Source organism: Propithecus coquereli, unplaced genomic scaffold (genome assembly GCF_000956105.1).
Source record: "Propithecus coquereli isolate 6110/MARCELLA unplaced genomic scaffold, Pcoq_1.0 Scaffold543, whole genome shotgun sequence".
Lineage (NCBI taxonomy): Eukaryota > Metazoa > Chordata > Mammalia > Primates > Indriidae > Propithecus > Propithecus coquereli.
Genome location: NW_012151319.1, coordinates 763905 through 785893, shown reverse-complemented (window position 1 = coordinate 785893; position 21989 = coordinate 763905). Strand labels below are relative to the sequence as shown.

At 40.1% G+C, this 21989-nt stretch overlaps 1 protein-coding gene across 1 annotated transcript in view; it reads right to left on the bottom strand.

The window, feature by feature from the left end:
• Window positions 1-21989, bottom strand: part of WWC2 (WW and C2 domain containing 2) — a 197905-nt gene that overhangs the window by 24170 nt on the left and 151746 nt on the right. Inside the window, exons 10-18 of the mRNA XM_012657458.1 lie at window positions 18360-18449; window positions 16546-17165; window positions 13109-13238; window positions 12432-12512; window positions 12245-12331; window positions 8894-9086; window positions 7123-7287; window positions 2900-3024; window positions 809-1007 (exon numbers count right to left, since the gene is read on the bottom strand). Of these exons, the coding sequence (XP_012512912.1) occupies window positions 809-1007; window positions 2900-3024; window positions 7123-7287; window positions 8894-9086; window positions 12245-12331; window positions 12432-12512; window positions 13109-13238; window positions 16546-17165; window positions 18360-18449 (1690 nt within the window). The remainder of the gene's footprint in view (window positions 1-808; window positions 1008-2899; window positions 3025-7122; window positions 7288-8893; window positions 9087-12244; window positions 12332-12431; window positions 12513-13108; window positions 13239-16545; window positions 17166-18359; window positions 18450-21989) is intronic.

The following is a 21989-nucleotide window of genomic DNA, read 5'->3' as shown; positions in this document are numbered from 1 at the left end:
TGGATTTTTACTGGATCTTTGGAAATGTAACAAAAATAAAATTTAAGTAAAAGTAGAAAGTTCTCAAAATACAAACTTGGCAGGCATTGGCAGATGTCTATTTTTTATCTTATAGGTATAACTTGATTCCAAACCTGGCTCTTGATGAAAATTTGCACCTTCACAAAAGGAAGTCCTCAGTCAAGGTATAATGCTATTTTCTCAGGAATAAAGAATTAGAATTTTCTAAACTGTTACCCGCATCTCAAGTGTGCTAGCATCCTCAAAGCTTGAAAATAATCTTCCCTATTTGGGGATGGCAGTCTCAACACATCGCTCACTCAACTAGCAAAACTACCTGTTTTATAACTTAGTTATTAGCACCTGTGCCTAAACCAAGTCATCAGCCACCTTCCAGAGAGATTTCAATCAGAACACCAGCTAACCAAGATGAACTTTAAATGTTTACTTCATGTTTAAAATGGAAATAAACTTACAACATATATGAATAAAGTAGTCATCCTACTGTTATCCAAAAAATTCAGAAAATATGTTTAAAAAATATTCACAAAATATTTATAGAGGTTTAAAGTAGCTGGTACTATTTCTATTCCTATATCTAATATAAGTGGAGATTTAATATTTTGAGCCCATTTAAAAATGTTAAAGCATTTACAATACGTCTTAAAGCCTCTTCCCACAAATGCCTTTCGTGACCAGCTTTTGGCACAAAATCCTAACGTGGATGGACCTGAAGAGACAAACAAGCATCTCCCTAGTCCACGTGCCTACGGACGTCTGTTTTAGGAGAGCACAGAAGAGTATTCACCAAGGTTGGTATTCCAGTGGGTGGCTGACTCCTGAGGTCTTTGGCACAGTCGTTTTCTTTCCTGCTCCTGTCTTCATTCATCTCAGGCACACTAGCGCATGAACTTAAGTCTTCTGTACAGATACTGCCCTCTGGTAATTTAACTTCAGCCTCTTTTTCAGCCGCAATTTCATCAGAGGCCTCTCTTAGCATTGTTAACCTACGGTGAAACAACATAAAACAAAACAAAATCCACTTTTGGTCAAGTGGGCATGGTCATGAACAGTGCAACCTGGGCATGTCAACCCACTAGCTGGGAAATAAACAACAGATTCACACATAATCATCCAAGCCATTTCTTGTACTTTTCACTAAATGTCCCATAAAAAATAAAATTCTCACTTTACTCTCTAGCAACCTGCAGCACAATCACCATAATGTGGTACTAAAAAGTTAAACTCATGAAATCTAACCTAATTTCTAGATGTTAAAATAGAAACATTCTGAAAATCATATATAAAAGTTTAATCTCAGCATTTAAAAATATTGACACCCACTATAAAATAACTTGGTATTAGTTGTTAATTTATTGTAAAATTAATCATATAACAGAACGGAGTTACTCTCAGCCAAGAGTCGATAAAGACATAAAGAGTTAAAATACCTATTATTGACTGTGCTCACAGTCTAGCAGGGAGTACCCTGTTAAGGGAGTTTTACTACTAACCCAGCAGAGGACTCTTAATGCCACGTGATCTGATCATTAACAAAAGTCATGGCATGAGCTTGGGTGACAAGACATTACAAGTGATGCTTCAGAATATAAATACAGTTTATACATACAGAATACATAATGCAAGAGTACTAGGATAGTTGAAAATGTCTCATGCTTTGTTGAGTTTCATGTTCTCAGAATGGAAACATTTTTTCCACTTACGACTAAATGTACTAAATGTCTAGCTTTGATGGAGATTGGTGACATACTGACAAATCGGCACCAGCTAGGTAAGAAATGTCTAGCCATGAAATGAACACAAGAGGAATCGGCAATGACTACTAAGAATTATAAATTCCTTTATTTACACATTAAGTGTATTTTTTTGAAATAGGTGTGAAACAAATTGTATTTTACATATATGAGGAAAGCTTAGTATTTAAAGATACTATGATGAACCTTATAATTACTGTCATATTTATTTGTTTTGCAGTACTCTGATTTTTATTTACTATGAAGAGCTTTTGAAAAGCACAAAGTCTATCTGTATCTTTTATATCACTGTAGTAGCTCTTCCTTCCAACTGCCTATGATTGTTATTTATAATATACTTTGTCACTCTGAGTTTCTAAATAGTTTTCTGTGTGTATATACATACACGCAAATGCATGCTATTTATGTATATACACGTATATGTTAACAGTAGTTCAGCCAAACATAATAGTATGAGCAACTGTATATAAAAAATTAATCAAAATGATTTTATGTATATACTTAAAAAATGAACTGTTCACTAAACTTTGTTTCTAGAGAAAACAGTACAAACCAGGAAAGACAGCTCTTTATATATACACGAGTCTGGACAAAACCTATGATAACCTCCCCTACACCCCCTTTTTAAAGGATAAGGTACAGATACAGAGAAGAAAACAGAAAAAGAGGTGAAAGTGGTAACGGAGAAATGACTACTCAGAAGCTGTTTGTGAAAGGCTCCGTTTGTCTTTCCAGAGATTAAATGGTACTTCTGGGTTGTTTTTTCTTTTTTTAAAAAGAGAGTCACTCTTTAATTTATCTATGACTTTACAATAAACTACTTTATCTTTCAAAATTGATAGTTTAGAATTTAAAAGCTCAGAAAACAGTGTTTAACAATTGAAACGAGAACAGAGAATCTGGCTAATGTGTTAACTTTGCCCACAATCTTGCTGTTACGTCCTTCAACTCCGTGATGACCAAGGAGAGAGGGACTTCCCCTGGCCACAGCTCCTTGAAGCCACATTGCCTTCCATGATTCCAGGACAAAATATGAACCTATGAAGGTTTCACTGGAAGCTTCTTACGCAAAACTAACCACACGCTCTTTGAGTTCCCAAAGCAAAAGGAAATAACTGCTTTACCAATCTCCATCTGGACCCCTTTGCTCTTCTTGCCCTGGTTCCTCCTCCTCTTCTTCTTGTGCTAATTCTTGTTCCACAGCCAACAACTCAGCTGATGTTCTTGCAAGTAAGGCTGACACTGCATCCTGGAGAATGTAAAACATATGGCAACTAACATCATATATTTGGAGAAATGATTTAAAAACTCATCAGATGGGGACTTATGTTTCTGGCTGTGAAGAAGAAGCTTGTAACAGACTCAACTCTCCTGCTGAGAACAAATATGAACGCTGAATAAAATAAAAAAACAAACAAATAAAAACTCTCAGATGTTTTAAAGCAATCCAGAGCAACAAAGGCAATTAGGACTAGAGGGCCAAGATCCCAGGGAGAAGAGAAATACAATGAGGGGAAGTCACTGCCATTCTTATCCCAATTCTAGTAGTGAGGCGTGCGGGCCAGTGGACTGCGGCTGCTTAGAACCGAGGCAGTGTCAGAGGATGGGAAGGCTACACCTGAGTTCAGGACTACCAAGGTGCTCGGTCCACAAGAGCCCAGAGACAATGAACTGTAAAGTGGGCCCAACATGCTGCATGACACTCCTGTCAGGGCATCTGCTGTTCCTAAGCTGCCTATGTGCACAGAGAAGCTGAATAACAAAGCAAAAACCCAGCTGCTAGGAGGCTAAAATGGTAAAGCAGATATTTCAGGTGTCTGGTATAGTCCTAGGGAGAGAACAATTGGAATTCAGGTCCCCCAAGTGATTCAGACCATCTTCCCATATTGTAATTTGCCTTCTAGAAGAATAGGAAATCCCGTCTGCATGACGATATCAGCCAGATACATTCATATATAATATCTAGCATTCCATCAGGACATATGACAGAAAGCCAATAGAAACAACAGGCAAAAGAGAGAGACTCACAGGTGATCCGTACACTACAGGTACTTAGAGAAGGAATTTAAATTTTTATAATTAATATGTCTAAAAAACAAATGAAACAATGAAGAATTCCACTAGTATAAACACAAAGAAAACCACATTAAAGCATATCAGAGTGAAAATGCTAAAAGTCAAAGAAAAAGAGAAAATCTTTTTTTTTTTTTGAGACATAGTCTTATTCTGTCACCTCAGGGTGGAGTGCAGTGGCATCATCATAGCTCACTGCAACTTCAAACTCCTGGGCTCAAGTGATCCTCTCCTGCCTCAGCCTGCCCAATAGCTGGGACTATAGGCATGTGCAATTGCACTGGGCTAGTTTTTAAATTTTTTTTTTGGTAGAGAAGGGGGTCTCGCTCTTGCCCGGGCTGGTCTTGAACTCCTGAGCTTAAGAGATACTGGGGAGAATGGGGAGGGTGGTGACGATGGGGAAAAGGTTGGTCAATGACCAAAATTACAGTGAGATAAGGAGGCGTAAGTTCTGGTGTTCCATTGTACAGTACAGTAGGATGACTAGGGTTAACACTGTATTTTATGCTTCAAAATAGCTAGAAGAAAGGATTTTGAATGTTCTCACTACAAAGAAATAATAGAAGTTTGAGGTGATGGATTTGCTAATTTACCCTGATTTGATCATTACACAATGTATACATGGATTGAAACATCACATTTATTGTACAATTATTGTGTCATTTAAAAACATGTATAATTAAAAATAAAACTTAAAAAAAGTTCCATTTATAATAACATCAAAAAGAAAACTTAGAAATATATTTAACAAAAGAAGTGCAAATTTGGACTCTAAAAGCTACAAAACATTGTTGAAAGAAATTAAGGAAGACCTAAGTAAATGGAAATACATTCTGTATTCATGGATCAGAAGACTTAAAACCATTAAGATGATAAGAACCCCCAAATTGACCTACAGATACAATGTTATCCCTATCAAAAGCCTAGCTGGAGTTTTTTTTTTAAAACATAAACTGATATTAAAACTCATATGGAAATGCAATGGACCCTGAACAGCCGAAACAATCCTGAAAAAGAAAAAGTTGGAGGACTTACGCTGATTTCAACGTGACTGTCAAGCTAAGTGATGAAGGCTGTGTGGTACTGGCGTAAGTACAGACATACAGATTAATGGAATGGAATCGAGAGTCCAGAAATATAAACTCGCACCCTCAATTTTCGACAAGGGTGCCAAGATATTCAATGCAGAAAGAATAATTTTTGCAATAAATGGTGCTGGGACATTTGCACATCCACATATGAAAGAATGAAACTGGATCCGTCCTCATATCACACATAAACAACTCAAGTGATCAGACACCTAAATGTAGGTCTTAGAAGACACAAGAGTAAATCTTTATGATGTTAGTTTAGGCAAAGCCTTGTTAGATATGACACCAACAGCACAAGCAAGTTAAAAGAAAATGGACAAATCAGATTTTTATCCAAATTAAAAACTTTACTGCTGCAAACAAAACCACCAAGTTTAAAGCCAACCCACAGAATGAGATAAAATATCTGCCATCATTTATCTGATGAGGGATTTGTATCAAGAATACATAAGGAACTCTTATAATTCAGTAATAAAAAGATAAATAAACCCATTTTAAAAATGGACAAAGAATATGAAGGGACATTTCTCAAAAAAAATATACACTAATGGCCAATAAGCCCATGAAAAGATGCTCAACATCATTAGGCATTAGGGAAATGTGAAATCAAAACCACAGTGATATAGCACTTCACAGCCACTAGGACAGCAAGAATCAAAAAGATAGACAACAACATGTGGCAAGGGTGTGGAGAAACTGGGACTCTCACACATTACTGGTGGGAATGTAGAATGGTCAGGCCACTTTGAAAAGCAATTTGGCAGCTCCTCAAAATGTTAACGATAGAGTTACTATACCACCCACCAATTCCACTCATGGGTATATACCAACAGAACTGAAAACATATTTCCACAAAAACACTTGTATACAAATGTTCATAGCAACATCTTTCATAATAGTAAAGAGGTAGAAAGAACTCAAATGTATATCCATCAGCTGATGGACGAACAAAATGTGATGTATCAGCAAGAGAATATTATTTGGGAATAAAAAGGACTGAAAAACTAATACTGCTATACCATGGATGTACCTTGAAAACATCATGCTAAGTGAAAGAAGCTAGTCACAAAAGAACAAATATTGTATGATTCCACTTAGGTGAAATGTCCAAAACAAGAAAATTTATAGACAGAGAGATTAGTGTTTGCCTTGGGGGAAGGTGGTTAGGGAGAACTGGAAGTGACTGCTCACAGGTTGGCTTCTTTTTGGGATGATGACGATGTTCTATTATTAGATTGTAGTGGTGATTGCACAACTCTGTGAATACTTAAAAAATCATTGAGTTGAGTGCTTTAAATGGGTAAACCGTACACTTTAAATGGGTGAATTGTATGGTGTATGAATTAGATTGCAATAAAGCTATTTTTAAAAACTTACATATAAGTGTGACCATTATAAAAGCATTCTTAAAGATAGAAATCACATTTCACCATCTTGCGTGCCTCACCCAGGGTCTGCCACAGCCTGGGTGATCTAAGCTATACCATCATGCTGGTTCCCCGTTCACCACCTACCACAATGTCCACTATAGTTTCTGACACATAGTAGATGATCAATAAAGCACTGTTGCTTAATTATCTGACTTTTGCTTAGTAAACGCTTTCCTCTAGCTAATCTAATATAAGCTTGAAGTCAATGACAATATTCACAAATGTCAAATCAGTGATGAATGGCCTCAAAAAATTCCCCTTTGTAAATTTTTAGAAGTACTGTATTGAAGTATGACTGTTGGTTACAAGAAACATTTTAACAGAAAACACTTATGGCCATTGATATTACAAATGAAAAACTTAACATAATGTTTGGGCTTAATAGTTTCAAGTTTTCAGAAAGTGCCAAACACATAACCTGACAGTGGCATCAAACAATGTGACCACAATGTACGAAAATATAAAGTTAAATCAAAAGGTTTTCCGTGATCACCTAAAACAATGAAGTCTCCGACATCAGTTTATTTTTACAAAGAAGTGTGAGCAGAAAAGAGTGGTTTTTTTATAAACTATACTTGAAACAAAGCTGGAAATTACCTTTCCCTTTTTTTAGGAAGCTGGGAGAAAAGGGTAAAGCTGTGAAAGAGGAGAAGGAAGGACAGTGAAACTGCACAAGAATCCGCGGGTCTCACAGCGTTCTGTTTCATGGGACTCCACCGCATTTTAACGACTTTGCTCGCAAATCTGACTCACCAAGTCTATAGAGTCTACTAGTGTCTGTTCCGGTTGAAATACAGAGTCCTCATTTTCTTCTTCATTCTTTTTGCAAGGCATTTGCTTGGAAGTAAGTAAGTTATACCATAGAGTGAAAATCTCATTGGAAAATGGTAAATCTGCCAGGCTGATCTGAGTTCCAGCCTATGTAAGTGAAAGAAAACAAAGGAAAAAAAGTAAACAGAGAAAAGAGAAAATAAAATGTTTAAATTAGTCTTTGTTCTCTCTAATAAATATTATTGTGTAAGCCTGTTTTAGTGTAAAAACAAATACAATACTTATGAGGTAAAGCACTGGTAGATTTTTTAAGACCCAGAGATAATCTTCTATTTTCAGCTGTAAGAAATAACTCTCAATCTAAAAGTCAATCCAGGGATTATACAGATACTATTTTGCCAACACCTAATGGCTCAGCATGTAACTTTTTTGTAAACATGAAATTATTTTTAAATGAAAAGTTAAAAAACTAAGCTCAAACCATAGTACTTCTTATAATATGTTGTAATTTGATTACTATAAATAACCATTATCCAGTGAAAAATTTAAAACAAACAATTGAAAACTCCATTTAGGTTCTTGAATGAGAAATCAGATAGCAAAATTTTTCTTTGGATATGGAAGATAGTAGAATGTCAGAAAAAGTAGACGTGTTAAAGCTTTCATATTTCACCAAATCACAAAAAGCCAGAATCTAAATTAAATTATACAATTTTTTAAAAGGCTATCAATTAACATATTTTCTAACTTTATTGGAGCCTTTGACATATATTATACTAAATGTGGCATTTAATATACTAAATCCTTTCTGCTAGCCTAACAAGTCTATTATCTTTGCTTCTAACTTTCTTGTCAGACAGTATCATGAAACATTTTTTTCAAGTAAAGAAAAAATTAAGAAGAAACTTATCGCCCTTTTAAACTTTGTTTATCATGAAACATGCCTATTTCTGTGCTTCCCACTGGACTGCAGAGAAGAGCTCAACTGGAGAGACTCACTGTTTTTTGAACACATGGGCACACACCTCTAGATGCCAGTTTGCACATCTATATAACTTTATTGGGACGTAATGATTTTCTGGTCATTATGCACAATGGTGTGTTAAACTCACTATTAGTTAAGTATGAAGTCTTCTGCTGTGGCATTTAAATATCATATTGCTCTAAATAGTAACACTGTGTCTTCCTAGAAACTCTAATACTATGGCAGGAGAGAATGAGCTGAATAAAGGAACTATGTAGTACTCAGTGTCTTGCTTAATTTTGATTTGTAGCGGTGAATTATATGGGGATGTTTGTGACCCAGGATACATTACCTCTCTAAGCAGCTCTTTATCTGAAAACAGCGCACAATCATACCTCTCATACTCAACCTTTCATACAACTGTCATGAGGATTATATGACATAATACATACAGACACTCAGCACGAGGCTTGGCATGGGGCGTAATAAGCATGCTCCATAAATTATAGTTGTAGCAGAGTTACGAGTCTTTCTGTAGTTAAAGGGTAGAAATGGAAAGTAGCTTTTATAGAAAATCACAATTTATAAGTAGATTTTAAATGTCTGGAATAAGGGAATGAAGAAGAGAAACTACTACTTCAGAAGAAAAATCAAACAAACTGGATGTGTTCCAAGGTACCAGGCAGTTTGGAGTGGTTTCAGGGCTGGCAAAATAACAACTAGAAAATATATTCTCAGACTATCCAATCGTAAGTGTCATTTGATAATGGCAATTATGAAGAATCCTACCAGGCATTCTTCCCTTCGGTGTTTACTGACACAGCAAAGATCCACTCTCAGTGTCTTCTGTTGTAAGGCTGTCTGCGAAATGGCCACTCTGAACACATCATTGAATAAAATGGATTCTGTGGGTGGATGGACTTTTGTTCGAAATAGACAGCTTACATCAGTTGAGGAGGGAAGTACAGCAACCCTAAAATATCTGCGAAGAACAAGAATAAAACAGATTTCATAGGTACTTCGTTTATATTGGATTCACAGCTATCATTTGAAATTATCTGCAAAAGAGAGAACATGGAGTTCTTAATCAACCTAAAGCGTTGCTGCCATAATGGGTCTGTGCTCAGCTGCATAGATGCTCTGTTCTCAACCCACCCGTGCCGACTGTGCCCCTGAGCATGCAATGGCCCAGCCTACCACTCACCACGGCACTGCAGCAAAGGCACATGATAGGAAAGTGAAGAGGAAGAAAGTCCGTGGGGCAGACGAATTTAACGTCCCACCTGCCCCATGTACAGGCAATTCCAAAATAAGTTATTTCTGAACCTGGGAAGGTAGGAACACACTAAGTAGATACTGATGACTTTATCCCAAAGAATCCTCATCCTGAGTATTAAACAAGAGATGCTGATGATCACTTCCCAGGAATGGAATACATTATCCTACTAGAGAGAAAGAAAGGCTAAGTAGCACATTGTTAAGAAAATTTAAAACAGATGAAATAACAGTTTGAAAATATTATTGTCTAGCATCTCCAAAGTCTCAGATATGACAAACCATTTTAAAAGAGTCTTATGCTTTGTAAAATTCAGAGGAAGGGTTATAGAAAAACAACTTCTAATATAACTTTAAAGTGAATTTTTTGAGCACACATTATATAAGGACTCATAATTCTTAGAAACAGCATGAGGTATTTTATTTTAAATTCTAGAAGGAAAATACCCACTAAATCTACCCTCTCCACCCCCATTTCCAGGCTTGTCTAATTCATACTGTAAAATATGCAATTAGAAAAACTACGAATGCAGAACTGAGGAAGGTCCCGTTATTTTGTATTTCATGTCACCATTAATTATGGAGATTCAGCATTAACAACCCAGTGGGCCGTGGGCCTTGGGCCACTGCTGCTGACGTAGGAGCCTTACTAAGACACAGCTCACTCTGCCTGGGAGGCTGAAGATGCAGCAGGAGGAAATCTTTTTCTCTGCCTTCATGGGAAAGTAATAAAGGAGAAGTATATTAGAGAGCTAGAGTGGAGGGAGGGAATCTTCTGTTTCTCCAGCTTCAGTTTTACTCTGTACCAGTGGCCTAACCACTTCAGTGATTTTAAAATGTTTCCATATTAGAAAAGTGAGTTTTACATGGTTAAGAGGCAAAGGCACAAGGGAAAGGGCAGGAGAGCTGTTCCTTTCGTTCTGCTGTAGGCGTGGAGGAGTGTGTGTGTGTGTGTTTCGGGGGTCTCCAAACCCCAGTCACGCAAGCCACAAGCCACTCACAGAACCACTGAGGCTGCTGTCAACCAGCTAAAGCCTAAACTCCGCTTGTCATAATTAGTAACCAAAGAATAAGTTTTGAAGTTGGGAGAAAAAAGAACTATTTTAAGAATATTTCAAACTAGTTGCCATTTTTACCAGTGTCATTATTTAGGCAAAGGCTTTTATATATGGGTTTAAGAAAAGGTTGCTATATAAGTCAGGAAAGTTCAGACCAGTCTGACAAGTAACTGCATACCAGCTGGGGAGCAAGAGCGCTCTGTACTCACAGCTGGGCTGAGTGCTCCCACTAGTCCTGAACCACCCTGGGTGTCACCACACTTCCAGAGGGCACTCTGTGACTTCCTATGAAGTAAGTGAGAATGATCGTGACCTGTTTAGTTGATCAAGGTGGAGCATTTGGGTAGGTGCACCCTTTGTAATACGAGTTTAAAGGAAGTGTGTGTTTTGGGGGCGTTGTGCAGTTTTCTCCTGGACTTGTAAATTGGTTCTCACTGTCACAGAGTCAATCTCTGGTAGCCTTGCCTTCTCCCCTAATCTGCTTTACTAAAAGGCCAACAATAGCACACTCCAATATCACAGCATATTTATTGGTAGGGAGAAGTCACAGATATCAAGCCCGTCCTCCCGGAATACTGCTGACTGGTATTTTTAATCGCAGGCCTGGAAAGTAGGCTCTCTGTAGCGATCTAGGCACTCCCACATTATGCCCGCTCTCTTTGCAGGTCTTGCTAGTAATGTGGATGGCCCATGCCTTGATTTTTGAGAAGTCCTCTGAGCCCATGCCCTCCTGGAATCCTAGCCCTCTCCAGCTACGATGCTCGCAAAACACAGACATCTCCCATCTCCATCCTTGCACTGCCTACTAAGCAATCTCCACCCATCTCTTTTTTGTTTAGATCCAGTTTCTTTTTTCTGACAATTCTTGGAATGTTAGGATGTGAACTTAAAAGTAAACCTGTAGGAAAAACTTGCAGAACTCTTACATTTATTCTGTTAAAAGTCCTTTCATTGAAGAATATGCTCTATCATTAATGAAAACATCCACCTGGCTGGGTACAGAGTCTCAGGGATCACCCTTCACAATAGTTCTTTTTTATTTCCAAGCCCTTGTGCAGCACATTCAAAATATTACTAAGATCTACCTCTTATAGGAAGCTAACTGCAAGGCGGGCATGTGTATTCTGGATTCTAAGTCAGAGGTGCTAAGTTAAAATCTGGCTTCATTCTGGTACCACCCAGCCATCAGCCCTTAAAAGTCAGTGAAACTCTGACTCCAAAAGTATGAATGGTGGCGAGGATCTCTACAGTTATCTGTTGGGAAACAACAGTCCTCAAGCAATGGACTGTATAGCATGATGCCATCACTTTTGAATGGTTCGATGAAGTGAAATAACTTTAAGAAGTCTTTGGTCACAGGGAAGTGAATGTTTGATGATAAAAACATACTCTTACATGTACCATAATAAAGTGCTTGACTGGCAATATTGTACTGATAAATAAAATTCCACTACATTTTCATGTAAAAGATCAGAAAATTCCTCCAAACCAACAGTAGTTAACTATTGCACAATAACAAAAACTTTAATTATATTTCAAACAATCAGGCCCCAACATAGCATAATACAGAATTTCTGGTTGAAAAAGGAGATTAAAAAGTCTTAGTTCCTATTCTTAATAATGAAACAGTTGAAAAAGGACCAAAACCCAACACACCTTTCTCACATTTTCCTTTGCTCTTCATCTTTATCTACCATTGATTTAGACACGATCAGCCCTGCTGTGCCTGTCCCATATCTTCAGGCTTTATCACCGTGTAAAATTATCCTATGCGCAAGCTTTTAGGTTCTTTACTGATTGTACTTACACTTTTGACGTATGAGGTATCAAGAAGGCATGGAGATTTCGGAGTTGTGCTATAATCACCATGAAACTTGAACTTTTTGCATCGTATCTGTCAAAAGAGAAGCTGGCATGAAGGAAGGAATGACCACAGGCCACTTGTCACTGCGTGGATTTCGTAACTTCCCCTTTCCCCAGGCACATTTCTTTACCTGAGTCCTATCTGCACCTGGGCCGTCTCCACAATGGCCACATCTTCTTCGCTGTATGTAACATCTTCGATTTCATTAGGCCTAGGGACAGGGAGTAGGCGAACAGTTAATTAATGGGGATATCGATTGTTACGGTTACTGTTTGCCACTTAATGATTTTGAACGAAAACCTGAATTAACAGCACTCCCAAACCATCCCAGTGGAACTAATCCTAGCGAAAGCTTATGGTTTTAGAAGATTTCTTTGCCTTTTCAAGAAGAGTCTGCCTCTGAGCGTTAGGGCAAAGACCTTCTGACATCTGGCTTTCCTGAGGCTTCGTAGGGCATCCCACACCCCTGGAGACATTCCGGGCTTCCACTTTCAGAAATACACACGAGAAGCTTCATATGCCAAACAGGCACTGAAGAATCACTCCAACATTCCCACTAAAATCAAGTTTTTTTTAATTATTAAGAGGGTCAGTTGCCTCTGAGTATACCAACTTGCTTATCATTTCCATGGCTGATGAGATGTTGTTGGTATACTGAAGTTTTCAGGCACACGACTTCTTTAATGGTTAACTTCCTTCCTATTCCAAAGAGTGGACCAACGGTAACAGTACATTTACAGCACATAACCCACACGCACGGCTATCAGGAGATGAGGAAGCTAAAAAGCACGGCTGCTGAGTCCTTACTGTTTCACGAAGGCTTCATAGACCCCACTGTCTCCAGCCACAGACTCATCAGACACAGCGGCCGACACACAAGTGGTTTTCTCCCCAAGCAAGTGGATCACTCTTCTTTTTGGTAAAGATTTTTCAACATCTAAGGAGGGGAGAGTGATAGCACTAATTAGGATTTCTTACCAGGAAAAGTTAAGTATAAGATACACACACAGTTTGGTCATGAGAAATCCAAATAAAACTTCCTTCTGAGAGCCGAGGATGTTACTATTCAAATCAACACAGGTGGACAATTCAAGGCACTGTGACTTGTGAGTTTCCTGGGACGCCAGTTATTTCAGTCATTATTTAGGAAAAAACACGGTTTTCCTTTGTCCTGAAATATTTTAAGGGAAGGGATGAATTACACAAATTCTCATTGGTCCCTAGCCTCTTTCAAGCATTCACTGCAGTTACCATAGACTTGGGGGTAAGAAACTATCTGCTTCTTTCAAGCATTAGAGATATTTCTATTACAATGTCTAGCTACTCAATGGAAAAAAGGTTTCCACCTCTTTTGCTTCAACCCTTCTCTCCACATGCCATATTTTACATCTCCTTTGCTACTACTCTGATAGAAATTAAGAAAAAAAGTGTCTTTGACTTACAGGAATTCCTCACCAGCTAATATCATTAAAAAAAACTTTTTGTGCTACTGAATCTTTAGCACCAACTACCACTTAACTTTTATCTGTAACTCATATTCATACGCCAGCGTCCTGCAGTGAGCAAGGAGCGCTCATTTAGAGCTGTGTTCGGTACTGTAATAAGCCGCCTGCCTGCGGAGTCCTTTCATCCTCCAGTGGGCCAGCGAGCACGCAGGGGTCCGCGTGGGTATGCATTTCGGCCCCCTCCTGAGTCGTGACTTTACATCTTGTTAAGATGTTTAAGTTTTAAGGCTTCAGATTACAGGATTGATTGCTGCATTTTTCCTTTTATTTCTGGCAGTGGGAATGCTTTTTCCTTGATGATGAAGTGCCTTCTCTCCGCCTCGCCCCCTTTGTGAGGGGTGAAGGTGATGACATGATTTATTGATTACCCCCAGGAATAACCACAGCAGCCTGAAATTGACTTTGACAATGACAGAGACTGACTGTGGAGGACTTCGTAGTTATTCCAACTTGGTTTCTGTCACCCAGCAGGGCCCGGTGCTGCAGAGCAAAGTTTACATGAAAGGGGCTCAGCTTCACCTGCCTAAGCCTTCCAGAGCACTGGGGGAGATGAACAGGGCACAAGAAGGGCAGACGTCCCCCAAACAGAACAAGTGCTGCTGACCTCAGAGAACTAATCCTTACAGTTAAATATGTGCTTTCAGTTGTTTTCAGACATGCAACTGAATATTATCTGCAAGCAAACTGCTTGGATGTATTTTCCCTTAGCGTGACTTTTTAACAGCAGTTTTCTAATACGATATGCATTGAAAAAGTTAAAAACTGTTTCACAGAAGTTTCAGAGACAACTGTCTCCAGCCAGGAACTTCTCAGACAGACACAGTAGCAGGCCCAAGTGCCAGGAGCAAGGCAGCCACCAACCAAAGATGCCTGCAGGACAGGAATGTCAGGGTGTCGGGATCACTGGGTGGGTGACAGACCTTGAGGAGTGTCCTTGCTGATTCCCCCTCTTTCTCCAGCCATCAGCCTCCCTTACTGGCCCCCCAAATTGATGAATGCTGAGAAGTGGTCACTAGAGAACACTCCAAATACATGAAGAGCAAAAACAGCTTGAAATGCTCGAGAAATGTGAGATCTTTCAAGTCCAAAGTACACAAGATGGCACAAAGAAAAACGTTCTCTTCTTTCTCCCATTCCGTCTTCCTTCACAACTTTCAGTGGTGAGTGGTGGGAACTGTGTTTAGCAGAGTTTGTATTACTTACCATCATCGCCACACGGTACCAATAATTATGTAACACTATGAACTGTGCGCCGAGTGCCAGCCATGATGAGGTGCTTCACACGTGTCGGGACACTAATGCTCCCGGTACGTGCCAGGATCACCACGTCATCCCCGCTGTGCAGATGAGGAACAACGGGGCTGACACTGGGTAACGTGCTTGTCAAAACACAGACAGTCAAGGCGGTGACAAGACGTGAGCATAGGCTTGGCTGGCTCCAGGGCGGCACGCACCCCATGCGCGTGCGCACGCACACACACACACACACACACACACACACACACACACACACACACACACATACTCCTTCCCAGAAGCAGAGCTGAGGCCCCAGCGTGGCTTTCGCTTTGTTGGAGCCATTATGTACACACCACTCCCGTGCTTACTTTCCTGTGGTTATTCCAGTGACTGTTACTTGTAGCTTTGACAACTTCCCAGGAGGGGGCACACAAACCACACAAAGGCCTCACACACCCCATCTCTGCCGCAGGCTCCGGCCCGACACAGGACTTCAGTCTTCAGTATTTGAAACCACAGAAACAAGTTAGATTCCTCTGTCTTTAAACATCTGAATTGGCCAATTAATTAATACTTAGAATTCCTAGGACCACAGGTAAAAATAAAAATGCTTCTCAAAACACCAAGAAAACAGCTCCATAGAGGCCTCTCCTCTTCTGTGTGGCAGGACACACGTTAACACGTGTAGATTAGAATGGGACTTCTGTGGATGAGCATCGGAGCTTTTATTCCACATTTCGCCTCAAGCTGGCTCTGGAATAGATCATCCTCCTCAGGCCACAGCAGTGATCACTGCCAACGAGGGTATCATCTTATGTTCTTTACAACCATATCTAATATGTTAAAAGTTTCTGTCTTGCAAAGGAAAACAAAAAAATGAGATTCCCCTTGTTTCTGTCTCTGGGTACAGATGTAGGCATAAGGACTTCATGTGTCCCCATCTCTTCCCTGGGCTGCAATTGTTAACCTGGCCAGAAGATGGCAGGGTGACCCCACATACTGTAACCTGCTTTCTCCAAATTAACTTTAGGCGGAGAGGCAGAGTCTGGCTTGAAACAAAAATTGTATTTATATAGAATTCCCTGAGCAATCTAAACATTGAACCTTGGTACTAATTAGCTACTATGCTAATTGCCTTGGTTTTAATCTGTGTTAGGCTAACTTTTAAAAGAAAGCCCTCTACTTTGTTTTGCTATTTCAGAACCAGAATCTATTTGGAAGTATGAAGTGTGTTCGTGAAGTATGTTCCCAGTCAACTATCGCACACAGTGGGTCTCTGGACAGCAGAACAGTTACTAAATGATTAAATCTATTAAATAAGGAAGGTGATTTTTACTTGATAAAGAAAAATGTCTAGGTATACAAATAAATCTCCTTAAATGAAGCCAAAACAATTACTCAGAAGAAAGAGAAGGGGGATGATATCATTTGTCTATATGGACAGTCATTCACCTTAAAACAACTAGGAGGGAGCAGGTGAAGGCAAAGGTGTACATTTACCTGTAGTTCCTTCATAGAGTGGCTCCCGAGCACACTCACTGAGGTCTTTGTCCTCTAGGAGAGACTGGGATGCTCCTCCTGAATCAGAATCCAGCAAGATCTGATTTTCGCCAAGGCCAATGTCTGCAAAATGGCTACTCAATTCACAGTCTTCAAAGTCAGCAGTGAACTGATGGAGAGAGGCGTCATGAGAAGACATGGGAAATGTGCCTTCCAAAACCAGTGGAGAGCCCGGAGGAGACAAGGAGGAAAGGGAGGATCTCGAGGACAGGGAGGTCACAGACTTGGGGGCCTCAGTCAGCAGGGGAGTGTGGCCTGTTGCGGCAGCTGCCACCCCACAGAGTCCACTCTGGCCAGGCTGGCCGGGGGACTTGACCACCTCGTTTTCATGGATGGTGGTGATGGGTCCGGAAGGAATGTAACCACCTTTCTCTTGCAGAAGAAAGTCCAGTTTATACTGATAATCCACGTCTATCTGATCACCCTGACTGCTGTAGTAGAGCTCACTGGAACTCAGTGAGTTGAGCGACCCTCTGCTGGAGGTGTTCAGAGAGCCCCGGCTGGATGCCAGGGAACCCAGGCTGCTCCCAGACGACATGGACAGGGTGCTGGCAGAGAGGCTGAGAGAAGAAAGCACGCACTGTAAAATCTGTTACTGTGTGGAAAATCTAATCACAACCGCTGCTGGCTCCTTCAGACCCCCAGAAGGAAGGAAGCTGCCAAAGAACAGAATCGACGACCAGGGCAGAGGAACTTGTTATTATAGTCAAGTGTCACATAACCACGGGGATATGTTTTGAGAAACTCACTGTTAGGCAATTTCGTTGTTGTGTGAACATGACAGAATATACTTACACAAACCTAGATGGTACAGCCTACTGCACACCTAGGCTACACGGTACAGTCTGTTGCTTCTAGGCTACAGACCTGTACAGACCTGTGACTGTACTGAATACTGTAGGCAACCCTAACACGATGGTGAGTATTTGTGTCTCTAAACATAGAAAGGTGCAGTAAAAATATGGTATTACAATGTTATGGGACCACCATCATATATGTGGTCTGTCCTTGACTGAAACATCATTAAGCAGTGCATGGCTGTATATTATATTTTTCCATGTTTATTCACTAACATTTTCAACCTTACTCTCTTTAAGCAGCAGTTCTATTCTTATTAAAAATTATCCTCCTTTTGCAAAAGTTAATAAAAAAAAAGGATCAAATACCTATTGGTAAATTTATTTGCATAGATATCCAGAAGGAAGTTTGCAATTTAAAAATATTGAAAGGGGGGAAACAAAAGGGATGAACAGCACAAAATATCAATGTAGTTACTTTGTTTTAAAAAAAAGCTTTTTAATTTTAGAGAAAAAAGCTTATAAAAACAAAGAGGTTACACAAAAGACCCTGAGGTTCACCTATCTTTCTTCTTCTCTGTGTATGAATTTATGGAGTGACTATTTTTCTAACTAATATAAGGAAATCTATGGCTACTCTAAGGCAAGTTTATCCCACCCTGTCTTATTTTTAAAAGATGGGGTAATGAGGAAAATGTGTTATTTTCCTAAGCAGGTATTGACAGCTAAAACATATCTTCTTCCTACAACATATTTCAAAAGTATTCCAAATATAACCTTGGGGGGGTCATGAAAAAATGAATCTATTGTGACTTTAAATTTGGCCAAATATTAATTATACTATTCTTTTATGTTACTTTTAAATAACTGAAAATAAAACGAAAAGTAATCAAAGATGAACTAGAACACACCTGAACGCAAAGGAAAATTTCCCCCTTAAGAACCTAATAGGCTTACCTTTTAAGTTGTGAATGCAAATACGTAGTTAATTTAGTAGTTTCTTCAAGTTTCTGCAGCAACTCTTTTCTTCTCTCTTCCAATCTCAATCTAGAAAAGAATATAGAAATTGTTTATTTTCAAATGATTAGGATAAAATATGAAAACTAAAAGATTCTTATTATACAAACATTACATATCATGGAGTTGGGGGTGGGGGGGCCCGAATGAACTCAACAGCGAGAACACAGGATGTCCAGCAGGAAGGACAGAGGCAGAGCTGCACACAGCCAAGCTACGTGACCGGAGACAGGTACGCCAACTTGCCAGTGTTTCGGAGAATTTAAACATGTCGGTAGTCTAAAATTTTCTTAAATGGTTAATGATATGGTCCTATGAGTGAGGGAAGAATAGTGAGGAGGAAAACAATGACAACAGAAAACTAAACAAAGACTACAGAATCCTTACACAGGTCTGTGACTTGGTTTCATGTTACCAAAATATTCGACAGTAATTATGAAGAATTATAAACGGTCATCCTAAATTCTGAATTTAGTAAGGATCATTCCAAGATAATATTTAGTGACAAAAATTCCAATGCTCACTTGTTGAGAATTTTAGCGATTAAGAAATAAATTAGTCCATATTGCTAGTGGGGGCTAATTTGGCTTAACTGTCTAGGGAAGAAGAAGACCTAAAAGTGATTCCTTTCCTAGCTACAGCACATTTCACCACCTGTGCCAGATCACCATAAGGTTTCATCCACATTCAACTGCACGAGTTTTTTAAAAATAAGAGTACCATATTATGGAATTTTATACTTGAATAATAAGTCATTTTAGAATATATCAAGCACCCAGGGGTTTATGCAACTGAGAGTATAGTCTATGTCACCTGAAGGTCTTTAGACATATCAAAATAAGCCAGTTCACAGTAGTCAGGCGAGCAGCAGGATGAGGAAAAAGTGCACCTCAGTTTCCAGTCTCAGGTTTGCTGCTTTCTGCCTGCGTATCCTTAGGCAAGTCACTGAGAATCAAGGGTCTCACCTTTCTCATCTGTAAAATGGTGATTATAGACCTCCTGTGTCTACCTGATAAGGCTGTCAAAGGGATCAAATGAAGTGATGTATGGGAAAGAGCCCTACAGACAGGCAGAACAAATCTGAATTGTTCGAAGCCTCTGCATGCCCTGCAAGGTGGTGATATAAAAATTAGCTACTTTTCTTTGGAGAAAAATAAAACTTTCCTAATTTCCAATCTCTTTGAAATGTTATGTACGTTTTAGGCAGTAAGGAGACATGCCCATATCTTATTTGTAGGTATCTATCCCTTTGATGTGCCAACACCACCATTCCATTATATGTTAAAATAAAAAAGTAATTCCTGTCATTTCTTTATACTTCAAAGCATGATAAATTCTGAATTCACAGCTTTCAAAGGTGTATTTTAAAAAGGAACACAGTCATTTTTTAAATTTCTCAAATATAAACAAAAACTCATCAAGGAAAAGGAGTAATACAAAGTAGATTAACTGAATTGGAAGGTACACAAAGGTCTGAAGAAAGTCCAAAACTCTACTAAAATCCATGTCTTCCAAAACAAGAGAAACACTTTTGAAGTAAGTTTTAAAACTAAATATTGCTTTTATTAAAATGAAGGCTCTCTCTAGTGTTTTAGGGAGGCACCAGGATGACATCAGAATCTGATCCTGAACCCCACTGAAACTTCCAGGGCTCGCTCTCCAGTCCTGAGGGAGCCCGTCCACACCAGGCTCAGGCTGCCACTCCCACCCTTCCACGGTTACTTTGAACTGCCGATGCTCAGCTTTCATGTTCTTGTTCACACGTTCCCCAGTTAGAGCCTAGGGTCCCAGAAGGCAGACATCAGCTCCTTCTCCCTCTTCTCCCCAGGCTGCCTGAAGAGCGGCGTGCCCTCCCCATTGCCTCCCTTCGTGCTGGTGTCTGGATGAAACCTTCACGGAGAAGCACGATGAAGGCACCGGGGAGAGTCACAGGAATCCTTCCAGCGGGACTGCAGTCTGTCTCTGATGTGATCATCAAAGCCTCTCCTAGCGGGAGCCTGAAGTCTTCCTCAGATTCCAGGTGTCTTTCATGGGAAACCACCTCCCCAACTTCCTCTGCACCAGGGCTGAGAAGAAACTGCTGACATCGGCCCTTTCAAGAGGCCCTACGTCCGCCTCTCCGATCTCTTCTCCGATCCCTGCCTTCTGGTCTTCTGGATGAGAAAGGGTCTTTTCAATCTGGCCCCTAAAAGATTCCTCCCTGATCCAGCTGTTCCACGTGCCCTTTCAGCTGCCCTTTGCAAGTGCGCCCTCACACTCTCCCACCTCTGCCCCTGGTGCTCTGAGGGAGAGAAGTCTGGTTTCTCCTGAACTCAGAACTTTGCACCTCGGGAAAATTTCAGATCATCTATAGAAGCAAGAAGTCCCTTTCCCATTAAAAACGAAATGACACTCACACCCCCACTTGCTTTAAAAAAAATTTTCAAAAGCAGTGGCAAAAACATTCAACTAATTAAGAAACAATTAAGACACCTTGGCAGTTACAAGGCAAAGCCACTAAAATTTGAGAGAAAATAAGGAGCAATGCTAAGATCTTATGAGCTATAGAGAAGCACAAAGTTTAAGAAATTTCAGTAACGAACAGAAGGAATATGAAAGATGTACGAAAAGACCTCCACTGCGTGGCTTTTTTCATTCGCGAGCAATTTCTCTCCTGGCCTGATGGGCACCTCTCCCTCCCCCAGCGCTCTCCCACCTCCGGGTGGCGAGCACAGTCACTGCTACCAGGCCAAGTTGGCGACACTGCAAGTGGGGCAGGAACAGAGCTGGGGAACTGTAGGATCACACACAGTGGCTGAAAATTCACGTGCGTTTAGCTCCTTCGGAGACCAAAATTCAGACTCAGAATCCTGCCTGCGGTCACCCATGAAATAATGAGGAACCCACAGTATAAATGAAAAACAGGGAAATGGTGGGGAATGCAGCCAGTAGCTTCCTTTGATAAGTACCGACAAGAAATTGAGGGATTGGGTGTCGGTGGAGCACAATCTGTTCTATGATGAAACTGAGTTTCGCACAGTGACGCCTATTTCCCAGAAGTGGCTCCTGCCACCCCTGCTTTGGTGCTGCAGAGATGCTGCTCGTAAGGGCGTTCTCCTGCCTTCTAAGGCCCCGGCTTCAGCGCAACAACAGCAACAAGTAGAGCAGAAACATACATGCGAAGCAGGAAGAAACGATAAAGGGGGAAGTGTAAGAAAAAAATGACAGAGTATGGGGAAATATAAAGTGAAACCACCACCAACAAAACCCAAAGCCCGACTACATGCGCCTACTCGGGAAGTGAAGGCCTCGGTGCAGTGCCTGCAAGGGCAGCAGGCTCTGCTCTTCTGGACATGTGAAGCGCCGGCTCATTCTGAGCATCCCAGGAGTAAGAAAACTGTAAGCTGCTCAAGCAAGAAAGTATGGGTCCCTCAACTTTTCACTACAACATAAGTATGGGGATTTGCCTTTGGCCACAGGCACTGGAAAGGCAATTGGTAATCATTTATTTGGAATACTAAATGACTTGACTCTTCCAAATAACTCAGAAAGTCCACATATTACAAATATAAAATATATACATTTCCCTTC